The sequence below is a fragment of the Medicago sativa genome, chromosome 5, assembly GCF_051527215.1.
Source record: "Medicago sativa cultivar Bolivia chromosome 5, Bolivia_mono, whole genome shotgun sequence".
In the NCBI taxonomy this organism is placed as follows: Eukaryota; Viridiplantae; Streptophyta; class Magnoliopsida; order Fabales; family Fabaceae; genus Medicago; species Medicago sativa.
This window is the reverse complement of record NC_140753.1, coordinates 75,148,701-75,176,310: the sequence shown is the minus strand read 5'-3', so window position 1 is coordinate 75,176,310 and position 27,610 is coordinate 75,148,701. Positions and strand designations below refer to the sequence as shown.

General features: G+C 36.8%; 6 protein-coding genes across 6 annotated transcripts; 1 reads left to right on the top strand and 5 right to left on the bottom strand.

Moving 5' to 3' along the window:
- Positions 1 to 105: 105 nt before the first annotated feature.
- On the bottom strand, positions 106 to 774 carry LOC146925027 (uncharacterized). Its single transcript, XM_085710010.1, has 3 exons — positions 630 to 774; positions 436 to 533; positions 106 to 342 (listed from the first exon to the last, which is right to left on the bottom strand). Exons 1-3 carry the CDS (start codon positions 676 to 678, stop codon positions 184 to 186), a joined length of 306 nt encoding a protein of 101 aa, XP_085566136.1. The 5' UTR covers positions 679 to 774; the 3' UTR covers positions 106 to 183.
- Positions 775 to 784: 10 nt separating this feature from the next.
- Positions 785 to 1,453, bottom strand: LOC146925026 (uncharacterized). Its single transcript, XM_085710009.1, has 3 exons — positions 1,309 to 1,453; positions 1,115 to 1,212; positions 785 to 1,021 (listed from the first exon to the last, which is right to left on the bottom strand). Exons 1-3 carry the CDS (start codon positions 1,355 to 1,357, stop codon positions 863 to 865), a joined length of 306 nt encoding a protein of 101 aa, XP_085566135.1. The 5' UTR covers positions 1,358 to 1,453; the 3' UTR covers positions 785 to 862.
- A 10-nt stretch (positions 1,454 to 1,463) lies between these two features.
- On the bottom strand, positions 1,464 to 2,132 carry LOC146925025 (uncharacterized). The gene is made up of 3 exons (XM_085710008.1): positions 1,988 to 2,132; positions 1,794 to 1,891; positions 1,464 to 1,700 (listed from the first exon to the last, which is right to left on the bottom strand). The coding sequence occupies exons 1-3, from the start codon at positions 2,034 to 2,036 to the stop codon at positions 1,542 to 1,544; spliced, it is 306 nt and encodes a 101-aa protein (XP_085566134.1). The 5' UTR covers positions 2,037 to 2,132; the 3' UTR covers positions 1,464 to 1,541.
- Positions 2,133 to 2,142: 10 nt separating this feature from the next.
- Positions 2,143 to 2,811, bottom strand: LOC146925024 (uncharacterized). Its single transcript, XM_085710007.1, has 3 exons — positions 2,667 to 2,811; positions 2,473 to 2,570; positions 2,143 to 2,379 (listed from the first exon to the last, which is right to left on the bottom strand). The coding sequence occupies exons 1-3, from the start codon at positions 2,713 to 2,715 to the stop codon at positions 2,221 to 2,223; spliced, it is 306 nt and encodes a 101-aa protein (XP_085566133.1). The 5' UTR covers positions 2,716 to 2,811; the 3' UTR covers positions 2,143 to 2,220.
- Positions 2,812 to 2,821: 10 nt separating this feature from the next.
- LOC146925023 (uncharacterized) lies at positions 2,822 to 3,742 on the bottom strand. Its single transcript, XM_085710006.1, has 3 exons — positions 3,346 to 3,742; positions 3,152 to 3,249; positions 2,822 to 3,058 (listed from the first exon to the last, which is right to left on the bottom strand). The coding sequence occupies exons 1-3, from the start codon at positions 3,392 to 3,394 to the stop codon at positions 2,900 to 2,902; spliced, it is 306 nt and encodes a 101-aa protein (XP_085566132.1). The 5' UTR covers positions 3,395 to 3,742; the 3' UTR covers positions 2,822 to 2,899.
- A 1,813-nt stretch (positions 3,743 to 5,555) lies between these two features.
- Positions 5,556 to 22,971, top strand: LOC146925022 (protein neprosin-like). The gene is made up of 9 exons (XM_085711915.1): positions 5,556 to 5,700; positions 7,903 to 8,009; positions 8,097 to 8,111; positions 21,210 to 21,281; positions 21,365 to 21,559; positions 21,666 to 21,830; positions 21,963 to 22,010; positions 22,599 to 22,770; positions 22,913 to 22,971. Exons 1-9 carry the CDS (start codon positions 5,556 to 5,558, stop codon positions 22,969 to 22,971), a joined length of 978 nt encoding a protein of 325 aa, XP_085568041.1.
- The last annotated feature ends 4,639 nt before the right edge of the window (positions 22,972 to 27,610 follow it).

Sequence of the window (27,610 nt, the reverse complement as noted above, 5' to 3'; positions counted from 1 at the left end):
GAAGAATGCCTGAATAGAACTATGTGTGAATGATAAGAGGCCTGAAGGAGAATAAATATATAGACAGAAATTTGGAATACACACGGTCACAAAAGCATGGGGGGCTAAAGGCAGGACAAAGAATTGATTTACGGAACCTAGTTCTCAGCGTAATGCCAAACTTCCCTTGAAATCCCATAAAAATCAAGCAAAGCACCCCCATCCTTTTGTTAGGTAAATTAAACCATGTGCACGTTCGACCATAACGTCAAACTCGTTGTGGTTTGGATCCACCAACCTTGCATAACGACCTAGTTGATCACCAAAATCGTACCCAAACATTGTGGGAAGAACAACAACAGCCTATATAATAAAGAATTAGATGGGTCAGTATAAGGTAAAACATATAATAGACAAAAACAAAAATACAGGAAATATGAAATAATGATAACCCACATGTTCAACGTTAAACTCCACCACGTAAGTACTATACTTAATACGTAGCTCGTTAACAATCTTGTCAATCTCTGAAACCGAATTGGGATCCAAAGGGGCTGATAAACAAACGATACAACACCGAGTCAGAAAACGAAAACTGATTGCAAAGGAGTAACACAAATACATATAGGTTATTACATATATATACTCACCAATCAAGCAATGGTATGACAACAGCGCCTCGACGTTATTGATGTCCATTGAAGAATGCCTGAATAGAACTATGTGTGAATGATAAGAGGCCTGAAGGAGAATAAATATATAGACAGAAATTTGGAATACACACGGTCACAAAAGCATGGGGGGCTAAAGGCAGGACAAAGAATTGATTTACGGAACCTAGTTCTCAGCGTAATGCCAAACTTCCCTTGAAATCCCATAAAAATCAAGCAAAGCACCCCCATCCTTTTGTTAGGTAAATTAAACCATGTGCACGTTCGACCATAACGTCAAACTCGTTGTGGTTTGGATCCACCAACCTTGCATAACGACCTAGTTGATCACCAAAATCGTACCCAAACATTGTGGGAAGAACAACAACAGCCTATATAATAAAGAATTAGATGGGTCAGTATAAGGTAAAACATATAATAGACAAAAACAAAAATACAGGAAATATGAAATAATGATAACCCACATGTTCAACGTTAAACTCCACCACGTAAGTACTATACTTAATACGTAGCTCGTTAACAATCTTGTCAATCTCTGAAACCGAATTGGGATCCAAAGGGGCTGATAAACAAACGATACAACACCGAGTCAGAAAACGAAAACTGATTGCAAAGGAGTAACACAAATACATATAGGTTATTACATATATATACTCACCAATCAAGCAATGGTATGACAACAGCGCCTCGACGTTATTGATGTCCATTGAAGAATGCCTGAATAGAACTATGTGTGAATGATAAGAGGCCTGAAGGAGAATAAATATATAGACAGAAATTTGGAATACACACGGTCACAAAAGCATGGGGGGCTAAAGGCAGGACAAAGAATTGATTTACGGAACCTAGTTCTCAGCGTAATGCCAAACTTCCCTTGAAATCCCATAAAAATCAAGCAAAGCACCCCCATCCTTTTGTTAGGTAAATTAAACCATGTGCACGTTCGACCATAACGTCAAACTCGTTGTGGTTTGGATCCACCAACCTTGCATAACGACCTAGTTGATCACCAAAATCGTACCCAAACATTGTGGGAAGAACAACAACAGCCTATATAATAAAGAATTAGATGGGTCAGTATAAGGTAAAACATATAATAGACAAAAACAAAAATACAGGAAATATGAAATAATGATAACCCACATGTTCAACGTTAAACTCCACCACGTAAGTACTATACTTAATACGTAGCTCGTTAACAATCTTGTCAATCTCTGAAACCGAATTGGGATCCAAAGGGGCTGATAAACAAACGATACAACACCGAGTCAGAAAACGAAAACTGATTGCAAAGGAGTAACACAAATACATATAGGTTATTACATATATATACTCACCAATCAAGCAATGGTATGACAACAGCGCCTCGACGTTATTGATGTCCATTGAAGAATGCCTGAATAGAACTATGTGTGAATGATAAGAGGCCTGAAGGAGAATAAATATATAGACAGAAATTTGGAATACACACGGTCACAAAAGCATGGGGGGCTAAAGGCAGGACAAAGAATTGATTTACGGAACCTAGTTCTCAGCGTAATGCCAAACTTCCCTTGAAATCCCATAAAAATCAAGCAAAGCACCCCCATCCTTTTGTTAGGTAAATTAAACCATGTGCACGTTCGACCATAACGTCAAACTCGTTGTGGTTTGGATCCACCAACCTTGCATAACGACCTAGTTGATCACCAAAATCGTACCCAAACATTGTGGGAAGAACAACAACAGCCTATATAATAAAGAATTAGATGGGTCAGTATAAGGTAAAACATATAATAGACAAAAACAAAAATACAGGAAATATGAAATAATGATAACCCACATGTTCAACGTTAAACTCCACCACGTAAGTACTATACTTAATACGTAGCTCGTTAACAATCTTGTCAATCTCTGAAACCGAATTGGGATCCAAAGGGGCTGATAAACAAACGATACAACACCGAGTCAGAAAACGAAAACTGATTGCAAAGGAGTAACACAAATACATATAGGTTATTACATATATATACTCACCAATCAAGCAATGGTATGACAACAGCGCCTCGACGTTATTGATGTCCATTGAAGAATGCCTGAATAGAACTATGTGTGAATGATAAGAGGCCTGAAGGAGAATAAATATATAGACAGAAATTTGGAATACACACGGTCACAAAAGCATGGGGGGCTAAAGGCAGGACAAAGAATTGATTTACGGAACCTAGTTCTCAGCGTAATGCCAAACTTCCCTTGAAATCCCATAAAAATCAAGCAAAGCACCCCCATCCTTTTGTTAGGTAAATTAAACCATGTGCACGTTCGACCATAACGTCAAACTCGTTGTGGTTTGGATCCACCAACCTTGCATAACGACCTAGTTGATCACCAAAATCGTACCCAAACATTGTGGGAAGAACAACAACAGCCTATATAATAAAGAATTAGATGGGTCAGTATAAGGTAAAACATATAATAGACAAAAACAAAAATACAGGAAATATGAAATAATGATAACCCACATGTTCAACGTTAAACTCCACCACGTAAGTACTATACTTAATACGTAGCTCGTTAACAATCTTGTCAATCTCTGAAACCGAATTGGGATCCAAAGGGGCTGATAAACAAACGATACAACACCGAGTCAGAAAACGAAAACTGATTGCAAAGGAGTAACACAAATACATATAGGTTATTACATATATATACTCACCAATCAAGCAATGGTATGACAACAGCGCCTCGACGTTATTGATGTCCATTGAAGAATGCCTGAATAGAACTATGTGTGAATGATAAGAGGCCTGAAGGAGAATAAATATATAGACAGAAATTTGGAATACACACGGTCACAAAAGCATGGGAAATATTCATCACGTTAGCCAATGTCTTATTTATGAGAGGTTACACTATGGATACATAACAAAGGAGGGAAAAATGCAATTCAAATTTGAAAGCAGAATTTTCGTTGTGACTTGTGCACAATTGGTTTGGCAATTAAACCTAATTAGGTGGACCCACAATTAAGTAGTGTTTTGGCGCCTTTGTGATTAGGATTAGGGTTTGCAATTAAGCTAACAATGTATGTTAGGATTAGATATAAGTAAGATGTTATGTTTGAGACTAGTTATAATGTTCTTTTTTTGGGATATACTCCCTCCATAATGAAATATAAACAAAAATGATAGTTGAAAAGTTGAAGTACACATACATTGACTATTCCACCGTCACTTTTGCTTATATTTCATTCTGGGTGGAGTATGTAATTGACTAAGTAATTAGGTTTTCTTTTTCAGATATAAGTAATAATTGACTAATTGTCACTTTCTTTGTTATCAACATTACTTATATTTATATATATCATACATTTAGAAATTTAATTTTTTTATTAAAGTATCATGCACGTATCGTAACTTAGAATTTTAAATTTTCATGTATCGGTGTCGTACCTATAATTTAAAGTTGGTTAGAAGGTGATTCACAATTTGTTCTATATATATGATCCTTATGAAAAAACTTGATCTATATGAGTGTATTATTACCTTTCATTCACCTTATTTGATTGAAAAATAATAAATTCCTTCTACAATAACCATTGCAAGCATATCCAAAATCATGCTTGCTCATATTCATAGGGGCGAGGAAGATTTGGGAGAAAATGAAGGAGATGGATTTTGTATATCTTTTGAAATAACATTCTTTCGTGGTGGATAGAGACATATCACATATGTATATATGTATCTTATTCTTTATCGCTAATAACTTTGATTTCGTGTGTGTCTTGCACTTGCGGGTGCTGGTGCAACATGTTCAACAAAGAAATTGTCCAAGCAACAAACTCAGAAAAAGAATGTACTTTATAGGAATAATTTTCATGTGGTCTATACATTACAAAAAAAAAAAAAAAACTTTCATGTGGTTAACAATGGTCGATCTACCTCTAAAAAAAACAATTGTCGATCTACTATACCAAGGTGAAAACAAAGGACATCTCATTAGAGATCCTCTTTTATTTTGTTACAATCTCATTAGAGATCCTCTAATTCAGAACAACTGCATATTCAGATGAATTTACTAGGTATAATATTGCATTTTTATTACTATCTTATTTTCACTGTTTCTCTTAAATTAATAGGTTGTTAAAAAAACATTTCCACTACTATTTTTACAAATATTATTTGTTTTACTTTTCTCTATCTTTTATCATCTTTAATTTCAAATATCGCATTTGACATTTTGATTTTTTTTCTTTCTATTGAATCATCACAATTGATTTCAATAAAATGTATCATTCAACTGTTTATTTTTATAAAAATTTACGTCCACAAAATATTTTAAAATAATTTAAGTTTTGTCAAAAGAATTTAAACTAGGGTTAAATATGCTTTTAGTCCCTACAAAATTAGAAACTTTCAAGTTTACTCCCTACAAAAAAATTATTAACTTTTAGTCCTTATTTATATTTTATAGGGACTATTTTAGAGGACTAAACGTATCAATTTTTTGTAAAAAAGTTTTCATAATAGGGAGTATTCTTGCAAGCTACAATGTTTTAGAGGAGTAAAATTACTATTAAAATTTTCTAAGGAATAAACTTCGAAACTCGTAATTTTGTAGAGACTAAAAACATATTTAACCCTTGAAGCTATTAATTCTGTATATATTAAAGCAAGAGAATCAATTATTTGACGATTGGATAATAAAGTATAATAAACACAAAGTAATTTGAGATAAAAACTACTTACCAATTAAGAGTTCTCATACTGTTGTTTGGCATGACTCATGAGCATATAAAAAAAACTAATGAAAGTATGTTTTGATCTAAATAATTATCATGTTAGCCGAATTTGGTAGATATACAATTATATTTTAGACATTGAAACCCCAAGTCGATGGAAGGTTAGGAAATTATGGAGCAACCGAATGAGGGGAACTGATTCTTCCTCAAGGACGCTGACCAAGTACCTGGATCACAGAAGCCTCAAACCAAGTCCAAACATAGTGGGACTGGACAATGATGCACTAAACTCATGTTCCATGCTTGTTGCACCACTAATCTCAAAGAGGGGTGAGGAAATGGGCACGATAATTATGGAGTTATGTACCAAGGATGTTGTCAACGTCACAAGGGATATGTAGCTCACCTAGTTTGAGTTAAGACTAAGTAGTTGGAGGTCCTGAGTTCAAACTCAGACAAAGGAATCTAACAATTAATTACTAACATTTAACCAAAAAAATGGACAATGTCAACGGATCATGCCATGAAGAAGGAAACCATAGTCAAACGTGGGGTGCCACAATCCCATAAGAAGGGGAGAATCACCCACAACCAAGGACAAAGTATCATGATTGTAGGTCACATTGTTTGGCTAATAGTCATAATTTTTGATAATAAATATACAATGCATACATTGTAATTAAGACATTAAATAAATATATAGATTGGCCATTAGGGCGTACTCCAACATAGTTGATGATAGTCTATTATATAGTAATTTTAGCACAATTTAGAAGCTTGTTTAAAGACTATTTTGGAAGTTTCCAATTGTTTTAGTTGAGTTTTTTTTTAAATAAATTAATGTATAAACAAAGGAGAACAAAAGGATGAACAAGACCTTGAAATATGCAAACACATCCTAATCAAACAACTTGTGGTCGGACTATACTTTTTACAAGGATGTCAAATGATTTCTTGGAGTATAGTCACTACGAACATTTTAGTGAGGCAAAATGAGACAAGGAATTAAGAAATAATTGATGTGTACTATGAGCGACACATCGCGTCATCATGAAGAGAAACCAAGTGTTTTGTTATTGTTTATGACGCGACGTGCATGAGCTGGTACGCGTTGCACAACAACTTTTATGAAACATTAGGGTTTTGCACATTTATAAATACAAAGGTCTTTCCTCACTTGAAAAACACGCTATGGCGACGAAATAAAGGTAAAATCGTGATTTGGGAAGGTTACCAGTGATCGAAGGCATCCCAGAGGTAAGGAATCGACCAACGGTGAATAGGAATCATGTATTTCTTTTCATATGCTTATGTTTATGTTTAGAATATCATGAGTATGTAATTTTCTAAGGTTAGGTCGTGTAGATGATCATCTATGTAAATACTTGAACTATGTAATCTATTGGTCTATTTGAACATAATTGCTATTTTATGTTTTCATTCGTTTATAACTAGTTCTTAAGGTCTATTTTATGTCATCTATTGGTCCTTAGAAATCACATCATCTTTAGACCTTAGTTATGTATAACATTAGGAGGAATTGGGATTTGGTTAGTTCATCATTGGGAAAAAATCAAACAATCAAACTTCAAAAACAATTATCAATCATTCTAGCTAATCATCTAAGGAAAGTACTTCTAGTACTCACAAGTTCATTCACAAGTTCATATGTGATTGATCTTTTTATTACGCGATAAAATTGTGCACTTGCAGGCTTTATCATGCCTCCACGTATATTCACCACTTTAATATTTCACTAAAATCCTATTTGACACCCAAGCTTACATTCAGTGGCAGAACCAGAAGAAAAAAGTTGGGTGGGCCACCGACATTTGTGGAGTTTGTTTTTTTATTTTTTGGGTGGCTAATTTTTTTAGTGTGAAAATATATTTTTTTAATTAGTACATTTTATCATTAGTTAGTTTGAGTGACTATTGATTTGTTGTTTGTTGAATACGGTTCAAACTAATTGTTTGAAATTTGGACCCATTATCAACTCAAACAAAATATTGGATCATTGACCAAACAACTAGGTCAATGACTGAACCAAGTGACTGAATTGAATGACTCGTCTCCGTAACTCAACTTCTAGAAGAAAAAATACATAACATTAAATCCAATTAAACCATGTGACCAAGTCATTCATATTTATAATCAAGTATAATAATGAAATATATTTTTATTTTTATAAAGAGTAAAGTATTTTTAAAATTATATATTTGCATCTTTTTATTATATCTCTTCGACTCTGGTTACATTGACATCGAAATGTATTTCTAGCTACATGTTTGTATTTCGAGAATGAGCATATGAAAAGAGTGAAGATTACATCATCTACTTAGGTGATCTCGTCTGCCGTAAAAGAATACATAAATAGAATAAATTTAATATTTTGACTTTCGTCAAAAATGTATTAAATTCGGTCAAAATGATAATATATATAGCCAATACAAAAAACTATAATCCATCATCATAATTACATAATAATGAAAATAATGAATACATTATTCTTTGTTTTATATTTTGTAACAGTTATTACTTGTCACACAGTTGATTGTTTCCATGGTACGTCGAAGGAAGATCTGAAGTTGGAGAGAGAACTAAATCTCATTAACAAGTCTCCAATCAAGAGTATTCATGTATTTACACACATATTGATTATTGGTAGTTTAATTTGATCTTACTTATTAAAATATTGTTTTGATTGATTTTGGTTGTTTCTATAGACAAAGTCAGGGTACATGAACCAATTGTAGAGACAGAAAAAAACAGGGGAGGGGATTGATAATATGCTCTGGAGATTTTTAGGCAATTTATTTACTGTTCATGATCTAACCCTCACCCTAGGTAACCTTTAATCTGCCGTCAACCACCACCATCCAACCATGACTAACACCACAACCACCATCCCTAACTTCATCGTACCTTGGCCTTGCATGATTGACCACACAGACACACCAATTGTTAATCAACCTAACAACATGTCCAACCCTAACGGTGTCACAGTGACCAAAAACCAACAGAAAACCTTTGCACAAGCCCTTTCTAATGTTTGTGATGTCCCTTTAAGCCAATTACCTCAACCAATCAAAAAGGGTAATCGTGTGGCTATCGAAATTCCGGAAGAGGAGTATTTTGCTGGATTAGATGAGTGCAAACACAACTTGCACGGGAGAATGATTTGGCCTAAGGGGTCGTCTCCGGTTTCGTTGGATAACTTGCGTGCCAAGCTGTCTGTTCTGTGGAAATCATTGGGAAAATGGGGAGTCTCATCTATTGGAAGGGGATTCTACGAATTCACTTTTTCATCCATCGAAGATCTTAGAAGGGTGCGATCTGTGGGATCTTGGGCTCTTAATCCAGGTATGTTGAAGCTTTTTTCTTGGACCAAATACTTTAGCCCTAGCACGGAACAACAAACCACTGCACAGGTATGGATTCGTATTTTTGGCCTTTCTCAAGAATACTGGAGACAAAGAATTTTGTTTGCTATTGCTAGTGGGGTTGGCACTCCCATTTGCACTGATTCCATTACGAGCAAACCTAGAATAGAGAGAGCATTTGGCCATTACGCTCGTGTTTTGGTAGATTTGAGTCTGGCACAGGATTTGGTTCACAGGATTTTAGTTGAAAGGAAGGGATTTGCTTTCTTTGTTGACATTGAGTATGAAAATCTCCCTGATTTTTGTACTCATTGCCAATGTACTGGTCACCACATTGATATTTGTAAGAGATTAAAGGATTTGAATCAGGGTGTACCCCAGAAGCTGCAGGGCAAAGCTAAGGTTCCTGAGAAAATTTATGTTCAAAAGAAACCTGTAGCTGTCAACATGGAGAATTCTGCTACCAAAACAGTTGAGAGAAACATAGAGGATGTTGCTTTGGAAGAAGAAATAAATGTAGCCATTGAAGCTCACAATGCAGCATTTGCCTCTAACTCAATTAACAAGTCTGCTACACAAGTTGTTCCAGTTATTGAACATGTTGTCAGTGTTGGAGAGACTGATTTTGTGGGCAATACACAAAGTCAGGTTAACTTGGAATGTTCTCAGAGTCCTACCAGTGTTCCTCCTAATGCTAACTTGGCACAGAAAGACATTGATTTCCTGAAAGAATCATGGGCAAACTTAGCTGATTTAGATGTTACTGTGGAATCCCAGAACAGGTTTCTTGCTCTTCAAGATTTCAATACTGAAGACACTGCCCAGCCTGTCCTCTCTCCAGTTCTCAGCCCAGTAATTGATGATGAGGGTTTTCAGCAAGTGATTACAAAGCAATCTAAGAAACCTCTAAAGGCTGCTATGTCGAAAAGCACATACTCTACCAGATCAAAGGTTGTCACATCAAGACCTTTGAAATGAAGTGCATGTTTTGGAACTTGAGGGGACTAGATAACTCCCCAACTAAGTTAGCTTTAAAAAAGTTACTTAATAAGCATAAACCAGATTTGTGTTTTGTTTCTGAACCTTGGATGAAGGTATCTAAGTTTTCTTTAAGCTGGATTGACAAACTTGGCATGAAACTTTTTTGTGTTAACTATAGAGGAACCCTGTTACCTAACCTTTGGTGTTTTTGTTCTAAAAACATCACTCCTGTTATTTTCAATTTAGATGACCAACAGATTACTGTTCAAGTTACTTTAAATGGCAAACTTTTTGGCATTACTGGAGTTTATGCATCAACCTGTTACTTGAAGAGAAGAGTTCTTTGGAGCAGATTGCAAGATATTCAAAATTCAATCAACTGCCCCTGGTGTTGTTTAGGGGACTTCAATGTTATTCTTGGGGCACATGAGCAAAGAAGCAATTTCAGAACTCCAAATGTAGCAATGCAGGATTTTCAAAGCTGGACAAATAACAATAACTTAATACATATTCACACTAGAGGAGCTGCTTTTACTTGGTCAAATGGTAGAAGGGGCAGGTGATAAGTGCCAGGAAGTAGTACTTTTAATGTTTATTTATGGCACGTTTGTTACTTGTTTCACAAGTTATCCAGGGAAAAGCCGAGAGAAAAGTGAAATTTTGACCTTTTACGCTTTAGTCATCTTACTCTACCCATTTGTGCAGGAATTGAGTGTCCAAACATCAAGCAAGTGCAAAAACAACAAATTTGGGCAAAGGCCAGCTCGCCATGGCGAGCCAAAGGCGAGCTAAATGGCGAGGACTTCCAGAGAGCACCAGGCAACTTCGCCACTGAGATGGCCATGGCGAGAAATTTCGCCAGGCGAAGTTCTGGCGAGGCAAAGGCGAAGAAAGGCGGTTTGATCTGATTTTTGGTGACGTGGCAGAATCCCATTGGTGAAGAAAACTGAGCTCGCCATGGCGAGCAATATTCTGCCAGGCGAAATTGACTTTTGCAGATTTGTATAAAAGCTCATTTTCTCTCTTTTCTAGATATTAAGTTAGTTCTTATCTTAGCTTTTCTCATAGTTTTCACATAGGTAGATATTTCTTAGGGAGAAATAAGGTAGATCATATAGAGTGAGAGTGATTTTGGAAGTTGGATCTTTATTTCTTTGTTGAGACATCACAAGTGTAATGAATCCTTCCTTTTCAATCCATCCTTGCAAGGCTTCCATGATGATGTGTAGCTAAATACCCTTTGTTGGGATGTGAGGTACTTGATCTTGCAAACATGTAACTCTTTTGATCTTGCAATATATGATTTTAGCAATTTATATTCAATATTGTTGTTATTCTTGTGTTAATGCTTTCAATAAGATTCAAGATGATTTGGACACAAACTCTTGAATCTTGAGCTAGAGTAGCAATATATCTTAGGTTAACTTACTTGACATTTTTGTTAATCTTGTGATAATCACCATACTCAAGAGCTAAATGCTTTCGTATAACTTAACCAGGCTGGACACGGTCGATTAGGTTATCCGATCGACTTTGTTATCGTTTAAGGAATTTGGACACGAATGTTTAAACGATAACTTAGAAATAATTATATCACTTTGGACACGAAGGATAGTTTAGAATTGATTGTGATAATGTTGCTTATGAAGCTAGAATTCATATGGATCAATTAGGTTACGTGTGACGCTTGGTTAAGGAACGCTACTCCTAACAAGTTTCAATCCTTATTTATCTCAACTTTTACTTTTTGCAATTAGTTTAGCTAGATACATTTCAATTCAAACAAACAAGTACTCTTAATACTTTGAATGATAATCGATGTTAAACTGTCATTGATAACGCACTATTCCCTGTGGAGACGATACACAAATACTTACCTCGTTTGATGCGAAAAATACCTTCATCAAAATGGCGCCGTTGCCGGGGAATGGTGTTTAGTTATCATAGATAGAACGATTGATTTATCGTTTTAAGCATTTGTATATAATCCGTAAATATTTTTTCTTTATTTGATAGTTTTTTGTACTAACCCCTTGTTGATAAACAAAGAAAAGTTCTTGTAGTTGTTTCCGTTTTAGGATCACCACCTAGCCAAAATCATGGCTGATCATGGTTACTTCAACTTCTATACTCCACCCGAGTATGAATCCTATCCTCAGTATCAGCAACATTCTTATGGAGATGAGAGATACAAGGTGATAGAAAATACTTTGAATATCTTCATGCAACAATCCATGATAAACATGCAAGATACCAACCAAAGATTGAAGACTTTATCACTTCAAATTGGGTTGATTCAAGCACAAATCATGGATAACCAAGCCAACAATCAATCCACTCTTGGAGAACAAGAAAATAATCCAAACATGTTTGAGAGAGTCGGAGAGATTGTTGAAGAAGTTGTTGTTCAAAATGAGGTAGTTACAATTGTTGATATTGAAGAAGCAACGATGGTTGAGAAAAAGGAACGGTTACTAATCAAGGAAGATTTAATGGTAACAAGAGGGAAGAAGATGAACAAGGTAGAAATCGATCGAGTCATTGATGAAATTAACGCCTTGTTCAAACCAAAGCTAGGGAGGTCATGGACTCCAAATCTTTTGTTCCTAAAGTTCTTGGAATTCCTACCAAAACGTAGGGTTTCGAAAGATGATGTGCTATCCGTTTCATTTTGGCCACCCTAACGGAAAAGGCGTCGAGCTAACGACGTTAAACAAGCGCTAGTTGGGAGGCAACCCAATTTTGTAAGTTTATTTATTGTTTTAATGCATAATAGGGTTTAGAGTCATTTGCATAACAAAGCCAATCCAAAACAAAAGCAACCTAAGAAAAAAATTCGGGTTTGAAATTTTCAAGTTCGCCATGGCGAGCTCAGCTTCTGCCTGGCGAAATTTACAGGTCATTTGACCTGCTTACCAGAAACCTCGCTATGGCGAGAAAAACCTCCGCCTGGCGAAATTGCCAAAATGGCAGTTACGTTTTCCCATGCCACTAACTCACCATAACTCCTCCCAACCACCCATTAACCCTCATTATCTCAAAAATTTCGGTTTCTTTTTCCTCTCTCTTCACCAACCCTATTTTCTAACTTCAAACCCTAAAATTCCAAAGAAAGTTCCACAAAACTTCAACCTTCATTGCAATCAAGTCCACTTTCATCTTCAATTTCATTTTTGTGCTTGCATTTAACTTCAACCAGGTTTGTGTTCTTCTCAATTTCTTAATTTAATTTATGAACAGTGTATGAACAAACCTTAGGGTAGTGGATAACTTTGGATCTGTTTTTTTTTCTTTATGACCCAAACCACTTAGATGAAACAGAATCATTTCTGCTTGGTTCATTGTTCCTTTCATGATTAATCCACAACTTTTTGAAACTTGTGTATAAATTTTTAATAAAAAGGATTTTTGTGGTATAAATTTAAAAAAATTCATGAACCTGTGATTTTGTTCATCTTTGTGCTGTCCTTTAGGTCGAAATTACTTTGTAAAAGTTTAAGGGGTTACAAAATAGAAGGAATGGATGACAACTGGTGAATTTTTGTGAAAAAGGGCAAATTTCGAAATTCTGGGTTCCCTCGCCATTGAGTTCGCCATGGCGAGGTGTTCATAAAAAACCCAGAAAATTTCAACCATTTTCGCCATGGCGAGCTCAGCCTTCGCCTGGCGAAATTCACTGGACTCAGAATTTTTTTTTTTATTCTGCTTTGACTGTAATTCTTTCTAATCTTTTGTCCTGTGAATTGTATGGGTTTCCTGGTTGTGTTGTCTTACAGGTATGGCTCCTAAAAATTCTCAAAAGGCATCATCTTCCGCTAAGGGAAAAAGGAAACAATCTGAAACTGTTGAGGCTTCAAGGCCATATGATGAGCACAGGTTCTTCAGTGCTGACCATCAGGACAGGTATCAGGAACTCTGCAGCCGAAAGATTTGGCATGACAAGCAGTTCCAAATCTCAGCTCAAGGGAAATACAAAGTGTTGGCTGCCATCATTCAGAGGAGAAAATGGGAGAAACTGGTTGCCCCACACCCTCAACTCAACACTGAAATTGTGCGTGAGTTCTATGCGAACGCCATGCCTCTAGAGGGAGAGGGTTTTAGCTTTACAACCATGGTAAGGGGCAGGGTGATCACCTTTGATCGCGAAGGCATCAATGATTACCTTGGGAAACCGTACAAACTCAAGACCCCAGATGAGCTGTGTCCCTTCCACATCCAACAAAACAAAGGGAATTGGGATCACTCAGCCATTCAAGAAACAATTCTACAACCGGGGAAGGGGTATGAGAAGAGTGTGACTGGGAGGGATACAGTGAAGAAGTGTAACATGACCCCCATTGCTCAAACCCTCTTGAAACTGATCTTGTTTAATGTTAAACCCAAAAGTCACCTCTCCACTTGCACCATAGATATCCCACCCCTCTTGTACTACATTCTCACCGATCAACCGGTTGACATTGCCCGCATCATTGCTGAAGAACTTAAAGATGTTGCTTTAAGCAACAAGGATAGGGTCCCTTTAGCCTTTCCTGGATTGATAATGGGGTTGATCATTAGCCTCCGCATTAGAATCCCTAGCCATGTCCATGAGGAGCTGCAGAATCCAATCACTGATGCTATCATTGCAAGGCACAGTGACAAAGAGAAAAAGGGTAAGAAAGGTACCGGAGCTTCATCATCGCACCAACCTCAAGCTCCAGCATCAGCTGATGATTTCTCACACATGGACCCAGCTCAGAGGCAGTGTTTTACTTACACTTGGGACTACCTGGATGCTAACAAGAGGGCGATGACTTCATTGCATGACTCTATGTACCGGATGCAGCTACATGCCGGTTACCCACAGGTGGCAGACCATCAGGTTCCTTTCCCAGAGGCTTTTCAGGCTTATTGTGCTTGGCCTGGGGACATGCCATTTGTCTATGGAGGGGGTGGTTCTTCAGATATGCATATTGATGATCCAGCTGATGATGATCAGGGTGGGGCAGATTTACATGATCCGGATGCGGTGGTGAGTGCAACAAATTCTAGTGAAGACACTCAGAGTTACGAAGAGGAGGAGTTTTAGGGAGCAGAACTTGAAAGCACATCTGAATTGAGAACATTTGAAGATGCTTTCAGTCAATTCCTTATTTCTAGAACTCATCTTTTATTGCTTTTTGTTAATTACTCTTTGAACTATTTGCTTCTGTTGATGTTTACTTTGTTATGTATGACTTTAGTACTTTGGGATATTTTGAATTATGTATTGTTCCGTACTATGGGATTATGTATTGTGTTATTGTTTTAGACAATGTGTTTAATTACGGGTTGTTAGTATTGTTTTAGTAACGTATTGTGTTATTTTATTTTTGTGGATGTTCTTCATTTTGAGCTATTTTTTAAAATTTGTGGAAGTTTATTTTGGTTATTACTATTGCTTGTTTGAAAGAAATTGAAAAAATGCTCAAAACTTCAAATTGCAATGTGCTTGAAAGATAGCCAAAGTGAGCATACCTCAGATGATTGATAATGATTCATTGTTGTGATTAAAGCGCATAGCCAAGGTACAAGTTTCCGGTTTTTCTAGATTTTTACTTGAATGTGAAACGGGTACTTTGCACAAATTTCATGTAATTTAGTTCTTTGTAATAATATATTTGTTTGTGAACCACGTAGTACTAGCCTAAAAGTGAGGAAACCTCAAATGTTTGTACATATGCAAGGAGACCGGATTCATTGTTTAACTCAATTGTGTTATTTTAAATCCGATATTTGTTTTAAAATTGTGTGAAGGCATGGAAGTGATCAAGGAATATTTTTGTTAATGAGAGAAACGTACTTGACCACAAATAGCCTACCTTGTGAGAAGAGCGAGTATTTGCTAACCCACTTGAGCCAAATGAATCGGAGTCCTCAATTTTGAACTGTCAATTCATAAGCACAATGCTTGATGAATTTGCCTTTAAAACTTTTCAAAATCCAGTTCATTTTTGACGCACTTTAGGACTCTGAGTTGTTTTTAATTGTTGAACCCTAAACTTTCATTGTTATTTGTCCCTTTTGCCTTAGAGTAGAGGAACATTCAAATAGGGTATTTGTTGATTCAAGTTGGGGAGAGAAGGTAGATGTAAATCTTATGTCAAGTACTTTGGTGTAAATTTATCTTTGATCAAGACAACATGTTGTTGTAAATACAAAAGAAAAGAAAAACAATGTGTACATAAAAAAAAAAAAGAAAGAAAAATCCAAAAAGAAAATAAGTTGTCAAGATCAAAGTGCTTCATGTTTAAGCACCAAGGGTTGTAATGATTGGTAGGAAAGATTGTGAATTTTTATGGTTGATACAAGGAATGTTCCTCTTTGATAGGCTTTTTGATTTCAATTGCCCCACATATGACATTTCTTTTGTAGCCAAGCCAAGTTATAACCCTCAAAGACCCTTTTGATCCATGTTTTTATGCCTTTTGAAACGATTTTTGGATGGACACATAACTTGATTGGAATGTTAACTTGATTGCCGGATGTGTGTTCATAATCCTCATTCATTTGATTTCAATTGTTTATCTACTTTCATAGAAGTGTGTTAGGTGTGGTTCGTAAATAAATATATTATTGTTTTGAACTATTTGACATGTACTTTGTGTTTAGAACTCATTTCACATTTGCAGTGGATTGCCAGATAAGTCGGAAGCTTCAGACTTGCCCGCGCATTTTTGTCAAATCATTCATCTGTAAAAGCTTTCAAAGTCTTTCTTACTTGTGTCTTGGCGTAGCTTGTTATGTTTTTGTTATTTTGTTTGAGGACAAACAAAGAGTTAAGTTGGGGAGAGTTTGATAAGTGCCAGGAAGTAGTACTTTTAATGTTTATTTATGGCACGTTTGTTACTTGTTTCACAAGTTATCCAGGGAAAAGCCGAGAGAAAAGTGAAATTTTGACCTTTTACGCTTTAGTCATCTTACTCTACCCATTTGTGCAGGAATTGAGTGTCCAAACATCAAGCAAGTGCAAAAACAACAAATTTGGGCAAAGGCCAGCTCGCCATGGCGAGCCAAAGGCGAGCTAAATGGCGAGGACTTCCAGAGAGCACCAGGCAACTTCGCCACTGAGATGGCCATGGCGAGAAATTTCGCCAGGCGAAGTTCTGGCGAGGCAAAGGCGAAGAAAGGCGGTTTGATCTGATTTTTGGTGACGTGGCAGAATCCCATTGGTGAAGAAAACTGAGCTCGCCATGGCGAGCAATATTCTGCCAGGCGAAATTGACTTTTGCAGATTTGTATAAAAGCTCATTTTCTCTCTTTTCTAGATATTAAGTTAGTTCTTATCTTAGCTTTTCTCATAGTTTTCACATAGGTAGATATTTCTTAGGGAGAAATAAGGTAGATCATATAGAGTGAGAGTGATTTTGGAAGTTGGATCTTTATTTCTTTGTTGAGACATCACAAGTGTAATGAATCCTTCCTTTTCAATCCATCCTTGCAAGGCTTCCATGATGATGTGTAGCTAAATACCCTTTGTTGGGATGTGAGGTACTTGATCTTGCAAACATGTAACTCTTTTGATCTTGCAATATATGATTTTAGCAATTTATATTCAATATTGTTGTTATTCTTGTGTTAATGCTTTCAATAAGATTCAAGATGATTTGGACACAAACTCTTGAATCTTGAGCTAGAGTAGCAATATATCTTAGGTTAACTTACTTGACATTTTTGTTAATCTTGTGATAATCACCATACTCAAGAGCTAAATGCTTTCGTATAACTTAACCAGGCTGGACACGGTCGATTAGGCTGGCAGGTTCCATATTCAAAGGAGATTGGATAGAGCTATCTGCAGTCAAGATTGGTTCCATGCCTGCAATCTTGTTTCTTGTTCTACCCTCACTAAGTTAAGGTCTGATCACCATCCTATACTTTTAGAATTTAAAAATGATGATATTCAATTTGTGTCTCAGTTTAAATTTCTTAAAGTTTGGACCTCACACCCTGATTGCTATAATATTGTTAAGAGAAGTTGGGACCAAAATTTTGTTGGATGCCCCATGTTTGTGCTGAATCAAAAGCTGAAGCATCTGAAATTGGCTCTGAAAGACTGGAATAAGACCACTTTTGGAGACATTCACCTTCAGGTCACAGAAGCTACTGATAAGTTAAATGCTATTCAAGATGAAATTGATAACTCTGGTGCCATTGATGATTTATTGGATCAAGAGAAAGCAGCTCAAATCAACTTAGAAAAGGTTTTGGACATTGAAGAAACCTTTTGGCAGCAAAAATCCAAAGTTAACTGGCACAGTCAAGGGGACAGGAATACAGCCTACTTCCATAGGATTGCCAAAATTAGGAATGCCTCTTCTCTCATAACCTCTTTGGCCAATGGTGATGAACTGTTAACTAATTCCTCTGAGATCTCTGAGCATATTGTCAATCACTTCCAGCATCTTTTCAATAGTAATTCAAATATCATAGATAATGGAATGGTGGAAGATGTGATAACATCTTTGATCACTGATAGGATAAACAACATTCTTACCTCTGTTCCATCTGAAGATGAGATTCATCAAGCTGTTTTTTCTTTAAACAAAGATAGTTCTCCAGGTCCTGATGGATTTGGAGCACTCTTTTTTCAAACTTTTTGGGATTTGGTTAAAAATGATATTTCAAAAGCTGTGATTCAATTTTTTGAAACTGGTTGGATTTTGCCAAATTTTAATTCGAACAATATAGTGCTTATTCCAAAAACTAACAATGCAGGTACAATCTCAGACTATAGACCAATTGCTATTGCCAACTTCAAATTCAAAGTCTTATCAAAGATTTTGGCTGATAGACTTTCAGTTTTCATGCCTGCAATCACATCAACTCAACAGAGGGGCTTCATCAAAGGAAGGAGCATCAAGGATTGTATTTGTTTAACATCAGAAGCCATAAATGTTCTTAACAAAAAGACTTTTGGAGGGAACCTAGCATTGAAGATAGACATTGCTAAGGCCTTTGATACCTTAGATTGGAGTTTTTTGCTCAGGGTCCTTAAATGCTTTGGTTTTTGTGATAAATTTTGCAGCTGGATTAGTACAATCTTAAACTCTGCTAGGCTATCTATTTCCATTAATGGTAAACTTCATGGTTTCTTCTCTTGCAGCAGGGGAGTGAGACAGGGAGATCCTCTACCCCCTCTCCTTTTCTGCCTGGCAGAAGAAGTAATCAGTAGAGGTTTGACAAAGCTTGTTAGAGAAGGAAAGCTTCAGCTCATTCATGGTACCAAAGATCTTCACATTCCTTCACACATCTTGTATGCAGATGACATGATGGTATTCTGCAAAGGCACCAACTCTAATATTAATGCTCTCAAGCATATTTTCATGGAGTATGCAGAAGCTTCTGGACAAACTGTTAACCCTCATAAGTCATCAATTTTTGCTGGCTCAATAACTAATCATAGGTTAAATCATATTGCCAATCAAATTGGTTTTACAATTGGTTCCCTTCCTTTTACATATCTTGGAGTTCCAATATTCAAAGGCAAGCCAAAATATGCTTACTTTCAACCTCTTGCTGATAAAGTCAAACTGAAGCTCTCAGCTTGGAAAGCATCCCTTCTCTCTATGGCAGGCAGAGTGCAATTAATCAAGAGTGTCATTCAAAGCATGCTCCTTCATTGTCTTACCATCTATTCCTGGCCAGCTAAACTGTTGAAGGATTTGGAGAAATGGATGAGAAATTTCATCTGGAGCGGGGACATCAACCAGAAAAAGCTTGTAACTGTAGCTTGGCACAAAGTGTGTAAACCTGTTAAGGAAGGAGGTCTGGGAATCAGAAGGCTATCAGACATAAATGAAGCAGGCAACTTGAAGAATTGCTGGGAGATTTTACAGTCAGATTTACAATGGGCTCAACTGGTTAGAAGTAGAGTTTTGAGGTGTAACAAGCCTATAAAATATCATGTTTCATCATCAGTCTGGATTGGTGCTAAACATAAGTTTCAGATTGTTCAAGACAATGTAATCTGGAAAATTGGGAATGGGGAAACCATCAGATTTTGGTTAGACTCTTGGTGTGGTGAACCTTTAATCACACTTTTAAACATACCTGATCATCTTCATCACCTGCTGCAATCAAATCTCTCATATTATTTGATGAATCACAGATGGTTCCACAGGCTCTATTAACTGCTTACCCTCAACTGCATCAGAAGCTTCTGTTGACCACCATTCCAAATTCTTACAAAGAAGACAAAATCATCTGGAAACCTTCACATGATGGAAATTTAACTTTCAAAGATGCTTATAGGTTCCAAATATCACAACCTCAACATTTGCATTGGGCTAAAATAATTTGGCATAATTCTATTCCTCCTTCCAAGTCTCTTTTTATTTGGAGATTGTTTCATGATAAACTCCCAACTGATGAGAATCTCATCAAAAGAGGTTTACATTTTCCTTCTGTGTGTAGTCTTTGTGGTGCTGCTCAAGAATCTACTCCTCATCTGTTTCTGGACTGTCCTTTTGCAGTCTCTATTTGGAACTGGTTATCTTCCATCATCCAGTTAAGCTGTAATTTTTCATCTTTCATGGACATTTTGAAGATTGCTGACAGGAGTTGGTCTCCACAATGTGGAAATGTGATTCTAGTTGCTTGCATTTTTAGCATTAATACAATCTGGTACTGCAGAAACCAAAAGCGGTTCAATGACAAAGCCATATCTTATCTATCTGCAATCAACTTGATCATCTCTGGGACCTCTATCTCAGGTAATCTTACGAAGCTACCTGCCAGTGCTTCTATTGCTGAATTTGTAATTCTCAAGCATTTTGATGTTAAGGTTAACCCCCCCAAGCCGACTATCATAAAAGAGGTTTTATGGTCCCCTCCCATTTTAAATTGGGTCAAGTGCAACACAGATGGTGCTGCTAGTGCTGGTAAAGCTCCCTGCGGTGGTATTTTCAGGAATTCAGAAGCTGATTTTCTAGGTGCCTTTGCCATTAATATTGGACAATGCTCAGCCTTGAATGCAGAACTAATAGGAGCAATGGTTGCGATAGAGTTGGCTCATGTGCATAGATGGAAAAATCTGTCGTTGGAGACTGATTCTATGCTAGTTTTTTTGGCTTTCAAGTCTCCTAATATTGTTCCTTGGAACCTTAGGAATAGATGGGATAACTGCTTGTATTTGTTGAATAGTTTTAGGTTCCAAGTATCACACATATATAGAGAAGGTAATCATTGTGCAGACAAGTTAGCTAACATTGGTCTGGATTTGTCTTCTTATTTTTGGTACACTGAGGTGCCTCCTCAGATTTTGGCAGATTTCTCTAGGAACAAGACTGGTTTTCCAGCCTATAGGTTCTCTTAGCTCTGTTAGAGGGTTTGGTTTTTTGTCCCCCCTCACTCTCATCCTTTTTTGTACTTCTGTCTTTGCTTGAATGAATTTTGGGGTTGTAATCTCTCAGGTTACAACCTCTTTGTTTAAAAAAAAAAAAAAAGCCAGGGTACATAATTGATTGTGTGGATATTACCAAACAACCAGCTTTTGATCATCCCTTACTACATAATCATAAATTGCAGGTAAAATATTTTACTAGGTTAATTTTCAAATTTATTTTATTACTCATATTTTTTATTATTAATGTTCATTTTATTTATGGTAGAGAAAACCAAGTTTTGAAAGAAAATTTAATGAAGCAAGTGTAAATATTTCGCCAACCAAACCCATTTATGGGCTTGAGAAAGTTAGTTATCCAAAAGGATATGTTCCTATTCGGAGAATCACCAAAGAAGATCTCATTCGAGGAAATATTTTATTCAATGATCACATCCTCGCGCAAACTAGCTCTCGTAGTAATGTAAGTTTTCTCCTATGCAACTAAATTTCTGTTTTCTTAGTTTATGATTTTCAATAAATACAATGGTTTGATATTTTATTAATATGTGAATGTATTGAATTTGTAGTATGCACATGTATTTCTTTTACCTTCTGGTGGTCCATACTATGGAGTTAATGGAACTACTAGTATTTGGAATCCAGTAGTTGCTAAGGGTCAAGAAAGTGCAGGACATCTGTTTGTTCAATCTGGAAAGGGAGATGGTACTAGTAAAATCATCGTCGGATGGCATGTGAGTTTTAATTTTTCATATTAAGTCAAACCTCTTTTATCTTAAAAACATTCATGTATTTATGGATTCGTTATTTAAATAAATTTGATAATATAGAAAATACTAACTAATCTATTGAATGCATGATATCAGGTACTTCCACAGTTATACAATAATGATAATGCAACACGTTATTGGAGGGTGAGCAAGGGTTTATATTTTCATCTTTACTTATATTACTATATAAGAAATACTTCATATCATAATAAAATTTGTTCTTACTAAAAAAACTAATTTTGTCAAAGTTTCAAAAAAAAAAATTATAGATTTGAGGTTATTTGAGAAACAATTTTTTTACATTAAATATTAATGTTACTGAAAAACACAGTTTCATTACTTTAATATTTAACATGATGTTAAAAAATACAGTGAGGTATTTCTAAGAATGGATGCTACAATATATTATGCAGTGGTTTTGTCCAGACCTCCCGAACATTTTACATCGGCTCACGCATACAACGTACATCAGTTTATCGAGGAGACATGGTTGAGATGCCACTTTGTTCAGGTGATTTTTTTTTTACTTAAATGATTTTTGAAGTTATGATATTATCATAGTGATACAACTCAAATATACGATCTAAATAATATTGGGCCATATACACTTTGTATACTATTAACATTCATTCAACATTTTGCTAAAAAAAATTCATTCAACTTCTTATTGTTAAATTTTTAAGTAGATATAATCAAAAATATATTTATAAAATATTATGAATTTATATGTAGGATCCAACAAGCAAAAATTGGTGGTTGTCTGTGAAAGATCTGAAGATTATATATTTTCCAGCACGCTTGTTCTCTAACATGATCACAGCTGATAAAGTGGGATGGGGTGGGTTAACAGTAACTCATGCGGCCACTACTAGTCCTGCAATGGGATCGGGAGTTTACCCAGATGGTGATTTTAAAAAAAGTTGTTATTTTAGTAATGTTGCATACCAGACTGTATCTAGAAAATTTGTTGGACCTGCAAAAGAATTGACAAGCACATTCAACAATTGTCCTAAATTGCTATAATGTTCGCTACTATGGAGATCTAGGAAGAGATGTTAGGTATTCTCTTCAGTATGGAGGACCTGGTTGTGATTGTGGCAATTAATTGTAGCAAACAAGCTTTAGTTAGAGTATATCACAATAAATAAAATAAACATTACAACTATTTTTGTAATGATATATGCATGGATATGACTTGTATTTTTTTATTTTTGTGATTTAGATAATGTTTTTTTTTATTAAAAACTATTTAATTTCATTTATATTATCGTCAAATTTTAACCAAAACAAAAAATTATATTATCCATGTGTCACAATCCTAATAGAATGGCTACTATCCATAAGGACACAAATGAATACTAATGCATTAAGAAATCACATTTCGAAAATAATAGTTATAATAAGGGACTTTGCTAAATACAACGAATGAATTATCCTGAAAGCATCACGAATTTAAAATTAACCAATAAAAAGTTGCACATGGTCGGAATACATGGAAAGTCTTAGTAAAAGGTGGACGTAAAAAAAAAAGTGGCTTGGTATAATAAAGGCTGGGATGAATTCGGGAGAATGCATTCGTATTATATAGCATTTTTCAATAATAATACGATGTTGTATTGTATTACTTAGTTTGTATTTGTTTCTGCTTACTGGTTTGTTTCCGATTATGTGTCATATACTAACGTGGTTACTTAATGGTTTGTTTCCGATTAATGTTTAAGTACTAAAAACGTATAATATTAAGGAAATTTGATAATTAGAATGTTTTAAAAAATTGACTTTTATTTTGGGGCAGAAATAAATTACAAATATTGGAACTATCCGTCAAGTATGTGAAATTAAATTAAATGTAAGGCAAGCAATCATTTTAGTTCATCAATATGCACGTCGATGTCATAGTAGTCCTTAACTTAAAAGAAAAACATGAGACCACGTAAATTTGAATTGCGTCGCATGTTGGCTAAAGCTGGTTTATTAAGTTCGACAAGAGTGGAAGAATACTGAAGTGTGTGTGTGTATATAAAGTATGCTTTATTGATGTAATATTGGTATCGAAGTGTCCACGGACCTAAAACATGATTGCTTGTAAGATATTCATCAGATTAAAAGGTATTGAGAATCAATATATCAAGATTCAGATATTGAAATTGAGAGAGAAGGTTCATATATGTATTCATTTTTGGAACCATGCTCTTGAGATTTACAAGTGTACAAAGCATCACTTATATTCTACCATAGTAGCAAGCCTATGTTAGTTACTATATATAGTTCTACTTGCATACCATCATTTACTACACATTTACAACTAACTTGTAAGTATACCAACTACTCTTTAACTAATTATGTTGTGATGCACCGTATTACTCTTCATCTTGAGACTTAACTTACTTAAATAAAAGGCATCTCAATCCAATAACACTTGACTCGATCTATGTTTCCTGGTAGAATTAATATGGCTTCCCAAAACAATAAGTAAAAGGAAAAAAGGGATGGAACACGGCATATATCCAAGGTGGTGTAGCTCACCTTCGTTATCGGCTCCCGCATAGTGCAATTTTTCCCTTCTAATTCATCAACGCCATGACATTAGGAGACTTATTTTATGTGGTGGCGTACTAATTTTAAGAGAGGGTAGAAAGTACTAGTAGGCCTCTTGCTACTTCACCTCAAGAGCGAAACCAAAGCCAACAATGCAGAGATTAATCATGCATAGTCTAATAGCAAAACATCGAAACTTTAACTTGGGTGCCTTGAGAACCCAGAGAGAAATCTGAAGGGTGTGCTTTACTCTATTAGGGTATATATGTTTTTGTAAAAACGAAACTTTTGACTAATTGTGTGTCTAGTGTCTGAGACCATCCACAACAGAGCACCCCGATTTAAGTGCTTAAATGGAACCACTTTGTCCATAATAGACTTTTAGCAAGTGTACTAATTATATCGAAGTAATAAATCAAAAGTTCGTTTCCACAGGGACCGTATTAACTTCAATAAAACAATAGCGTTATTAAATAAGATGTGTAAATGTTATTTTGTTTGCCCTAGGCAGTAGATTTGGTTTGATTGCATAAAATTAAATAACAGAAAATAAAGATTTGATTATAAAATATGGAGAGAGATGAGATCAGGTCTTTTGAATCCTCTGAGTTCCCCTATTTGGTACACTGCACATATATCTTATGAATATTTCTTTAGTTTCACGATGGTTAACTAAAATAGCCTTAATCAATCCCTTAACTTAGGACCTTCTTCTCATATTACAGTCCCTAATTCCTTAGGTGATCTAATATTCTTTGAAGGTTTTTAGAACGTTAACCTAATATCACAAATAAACGATTATTCATTCCTAGACTAACTGATCGTACCTGATCAGAAGGAGACTGCCGGTGCTTTGAATGCGGTGGTTGTGACGGTGGTGGAATGCGTCAGGATAATTCTCGGAGCGGATGGGGGGTGTGTACGTGCAGGCACTCCGACGCTCAAGTCAGTAGAGATCAGAGAGTGAGGGTTTTAGAAGGAGATAGAGTTCTACCTTGGGGACTGCGGGGAGTCCCCTATTTATAGAGGTGGAGGGCTGCAGAGCCGTTAAGGAGGCACACCTGGCTCTGGCGGTTACGAAATCGTGGGAAGTGTAACCGCCAGAGATTTTATTGCGGGAACGTGCACCACGTGCAAGAGAGACGTTGGGGTTCGTTTGAACCGGTCTCTTTGCTTCGTGCACCCCCCTTCAGGCGAGGGGGTACGTTGTGAGCAATAATGCCAAACGTGGAGTTTGGGCTTTAAATGATATTGGGCCTAAGTAAATAGGCCAAGAATCTCTTTGGCCGGTCCAGAACAGTAGCCCCCCAAGTCGTTGCTCTTGATAAAGAATGATGACTTAAGTGCGGGCGTTTTGCTCGTAAGGAGTCGATCTCAAAGGAAATTCAGTTGGTATGTACCCCCGTGCTAGAGGTAGAGATGGATCTCGTTAGCGGACTTATGCGTGCCTTGACTTGGGGGATCGTTTGCGAGGCGGACTGAGAATGCTGAGACCTTGGGCCAGATAGGCTCGCCCGTCTCGAAGCGCTTGTTCTCCCTCTAACGATGTAAGTTCGCCTGTCAATGTGGCGGAGTCCGGTATACGTATGTCCGGCGGTAAGATCGGATGGAAAGATTCCCTCGTCAGGCAGTTTGGTCGGATGTCATTCCGTAATTAATGCCAACATCTCGAGGAAGAAATTGAGGGGACATGACCTTTGGTTTCTGCGTGACACGTGTGTAGGTTGTTAGTAGCACTTGAGTGCCTATAATTTCCAGCGTGTTCTCGGGTTGTATTTCTGAGGTGCCATCATCACCGTTGATTGGATCCTGACGTTTGGAGAAATGTAGTGAAGGATCATAGCCCTTGGATGAAGGGGTATGATCGAATCTGGGCCTTCGAAGCAGTGCTTTAGAGGAGGAGTAGCGAGTGAAGGGATGCATCGGATAGACTTTGTGACCTTTGGGTGGTTTGTGCAACGAGTACTAATAACTCCACTGTTGTTTTGGAGAGTCACTGTATTTTCGAATTTCTCAGAGACTTAAAGATTTCCCACAATTTTCACAGGCAAAGTTCTTTTGAGTTTTCGCATCCCAACCGCAACTTCAATCTCTTCTTCCTCACAGGTAGAGTCCTGAGACTCGTTTCTTTTACTTTTGTATTTTAGTTTTTGTTCTGCTTTTAGAAACTGTAGGAATGCATGCTTCTTAGGGCAACAGTAGTTTGACTCGGTGGTTTCCGCCGTAGGTTCAGGCGTTTTCCACCATGCATCAAAGAGTTTGTAGGTATGCTGTCTGTTTTCTGTTTAGTGTTTAGAGAAACATTGGCGACAGGCTTGTGCTTCTTCCATAAGCTTTGGGTCTGTTCGCTGAGGGTAGATCCCCTCGATGCGTGAGTTGATTTTCTAGACCTCTTAGCTTTTTTATGGTAGCGATTTGATCCCTTCCTTGCCATGGCCAACCTGATAGGTGAAGGAAGGGTGGATTTGATTGTTAGATTCACTTTTTCCTTTGCTTTTTCCAGATCTGTCATGGCTGACGAGGGAGTTGCTGCGTCCGTCGTTATGAGGCCCGGAGAGGAGCCTTTAGAGACTGAATCGGAGTTTGCCGCTGATGGTATGAACGAAGCACCTTTTGATCTCATCGGTGAGGGTAGGGATTGGGAGCTGATTCTGCCGAACATGTCCAACCAGGTGTGTTCAGAGTATGACAATTACGTATTTCCCATGTACGAAGTGATTTTCAAGGACATGGGTTTTCGGCTCCCTTTCTCTAACTTCCAGCGGGAGGTGCTTCGCTGGACCAAGCTGTCACCTACCCAAATTCATCCAAATTCTTATGCCTTTATGAGGGCTTTTGAGCTGTTGTACGATTATCTTCGCCTCCCTGCCTCCAAGAATGTCTTTTCTCCTTCTTCACCGTACAGCGGGGTACAGACTGGGTTTCCTTCCGTCAGACCCAGAAGATGTTTGAGGCCTTTGCCGGGAAGATCCGGAGTTTCAAAGAGCGTTTCTTTTTGGTTCGGCCTAAGAGTGCGGCCGCCTTGGAAAATCTCTTGGAGGCTGCTAAAGAGGGCGGGCAGGAGCGTCGTCCTTACTTCCATCTATGCTGGTCTCAGGACCATTTTTCTTATGAACCGAAGGACTTCGGTCGGACCGATGCCACCTTAACTGATGAAGAGAAAAGCCTTCGCCAACAACTCTGGGCTTTCATTGATTCCCTTCCCC

What these genes read in the sequence shown, in the direction of transcription:
- LOC146925027 (XM_085710010.1), bottom strand. Translation starts at nt 678, where the DNA reads ATGGACATCAATAACGTCGAGGCGCTGTTGTCATACCATTGCTTGATT. An exon ending in GTCATACCATTGCTTGATTG is followed by an intron (nt 534 to 629) that starts GTGAGTATATAT and finishes TTTGTTTATCAG; the next exon opens with CCCCTTTGGATCCCAATTCG. An exon ending in TGGAGTTTAACGTTGAACAT is followed by an intron (nt 343 to 435) that starts GTGGGTTATCAT and finishes TTTATTATATAG; the next exon opens with GCTGTTGTTGTTCTTCCCAC.
- LOC146925026 (XM_085710009.1), bottom strand. Translation starts at nt 1,357, where the DNA reads ATGGACATCAATAACGTCGAGGCGCTGTTGTCATACCATTGCTTGATT. An exon ending in GTCATACCATTGCTTGATTG is followed by an intron (nt 1,213 to 1,308) that starts GTGAGTATATAT and finishes TTTGTTTATCAG; the next exon opens with CCCCTTTGGATCCCAATTCG. An exon ending in TGGAGTTTAACGTTGAACAT is followed by an intron (nt 1,022 to 1,114) that starts GTGGGTTATCAT and finishes TTTATTATATAG; the next exon opens with GCTGTTGTTGTTCTTCCCAC.
- LOC146925025 (XM_085710008.1), bottom strand. Translation starts at nt 2,036, where the DNA reads ATGGACATCAATAACGTCGAGGCGCTGTTGTCATACCATTGCTTGATT. An exon ending in GTCATACCATTGCTTGATTG is followed by an intron (nt 1,892 to 1,987) that starts GTGAGTATATAT and finishes TTTGTTTATCAG; the next exon opens with CCCCTTTGGATCCCAATTCG. An exon ending in TGGAGTTTAACGTTGAACAT is followed by an intron (nt 1,701 to 1,793) that starts GTGGGTTATCAT and finishes TTTATTATATAG; the next exon opens with GCTGTTGTTGTTCTTCCCAC.
- LOC146925024 (XM_085710007.1), bottom strand. Translation starts at nt 2,715, where the DNA reads ATGGACATCAATAACGTCGAGGCGCTGTTGTCATACCATTGCTTGATT. An exon ending in GTCATACCATTGCTTGATTG is followed by an intron (nt 2,571 to 2,666) that starts GTGAGTATATAT and finishes TTTGTTTATCAG; the next exon opens with CCCCTTTGGATCCCAATTCG. An exon ending in TGGAGTTTAACGTTGAACAT is followed by an intron (nt 2,380 to 2,472) that starts GTGGGTTATCAT and finishes TTTATTATATAG; the next exon opens with GCTGTTGTTGTTCTTCCCAC.
- LOC146925023 (XM_085710006.1), bottom strand. Translation starts at nt 3,394, where the DNA reads ATGGACATCAATAACGTCGAGGCGCTGTTGTCATACCATTGCTTGATT. An exon ending in GTCATACCATTGCTTGATTG is followed by an intron (nt 3,250 to 3,345) that starts GTGAGTATATAT and finishes TTTGTTTATCAG; the next exon opens with CCCCTTTGGATCCCAATTCG. An exon ending in TGGAGTTTAACGTTGAACAT is followed by an intron (nt 3,059 to 3,151) that starts GTGGGTTATCAT and finishes TTTATTATATAG; the next exon opens with GCTGTTGTTGTTCTTCCCAC.
- LOC146925022 (XM_085711915.1), top strand. Translation starts at nt 5,556, where the DNA reads ATGAGGGGAACTGATTCTTCCTCAAGGACGCTGACCAAGTACCTGGAT. An exon ending in AAACTAGCTCTCGTAGTAAT is followed by an intron (nt 21,560 to 21,665) that starts GTAAGTTTTCTC and finishes TTGAATTTGTAG; the next exon opens with TATGCACATGTATTTCTTTT. An exon ending in ATGCAACACGTTATTGGAGG is followed by an intron (nt 22,011 to 22,598) that starts GTGAGCAAGGGT and finishes ATTTATATGTAG; the next exon opens with GATCCAACAAGCAAAAATTG.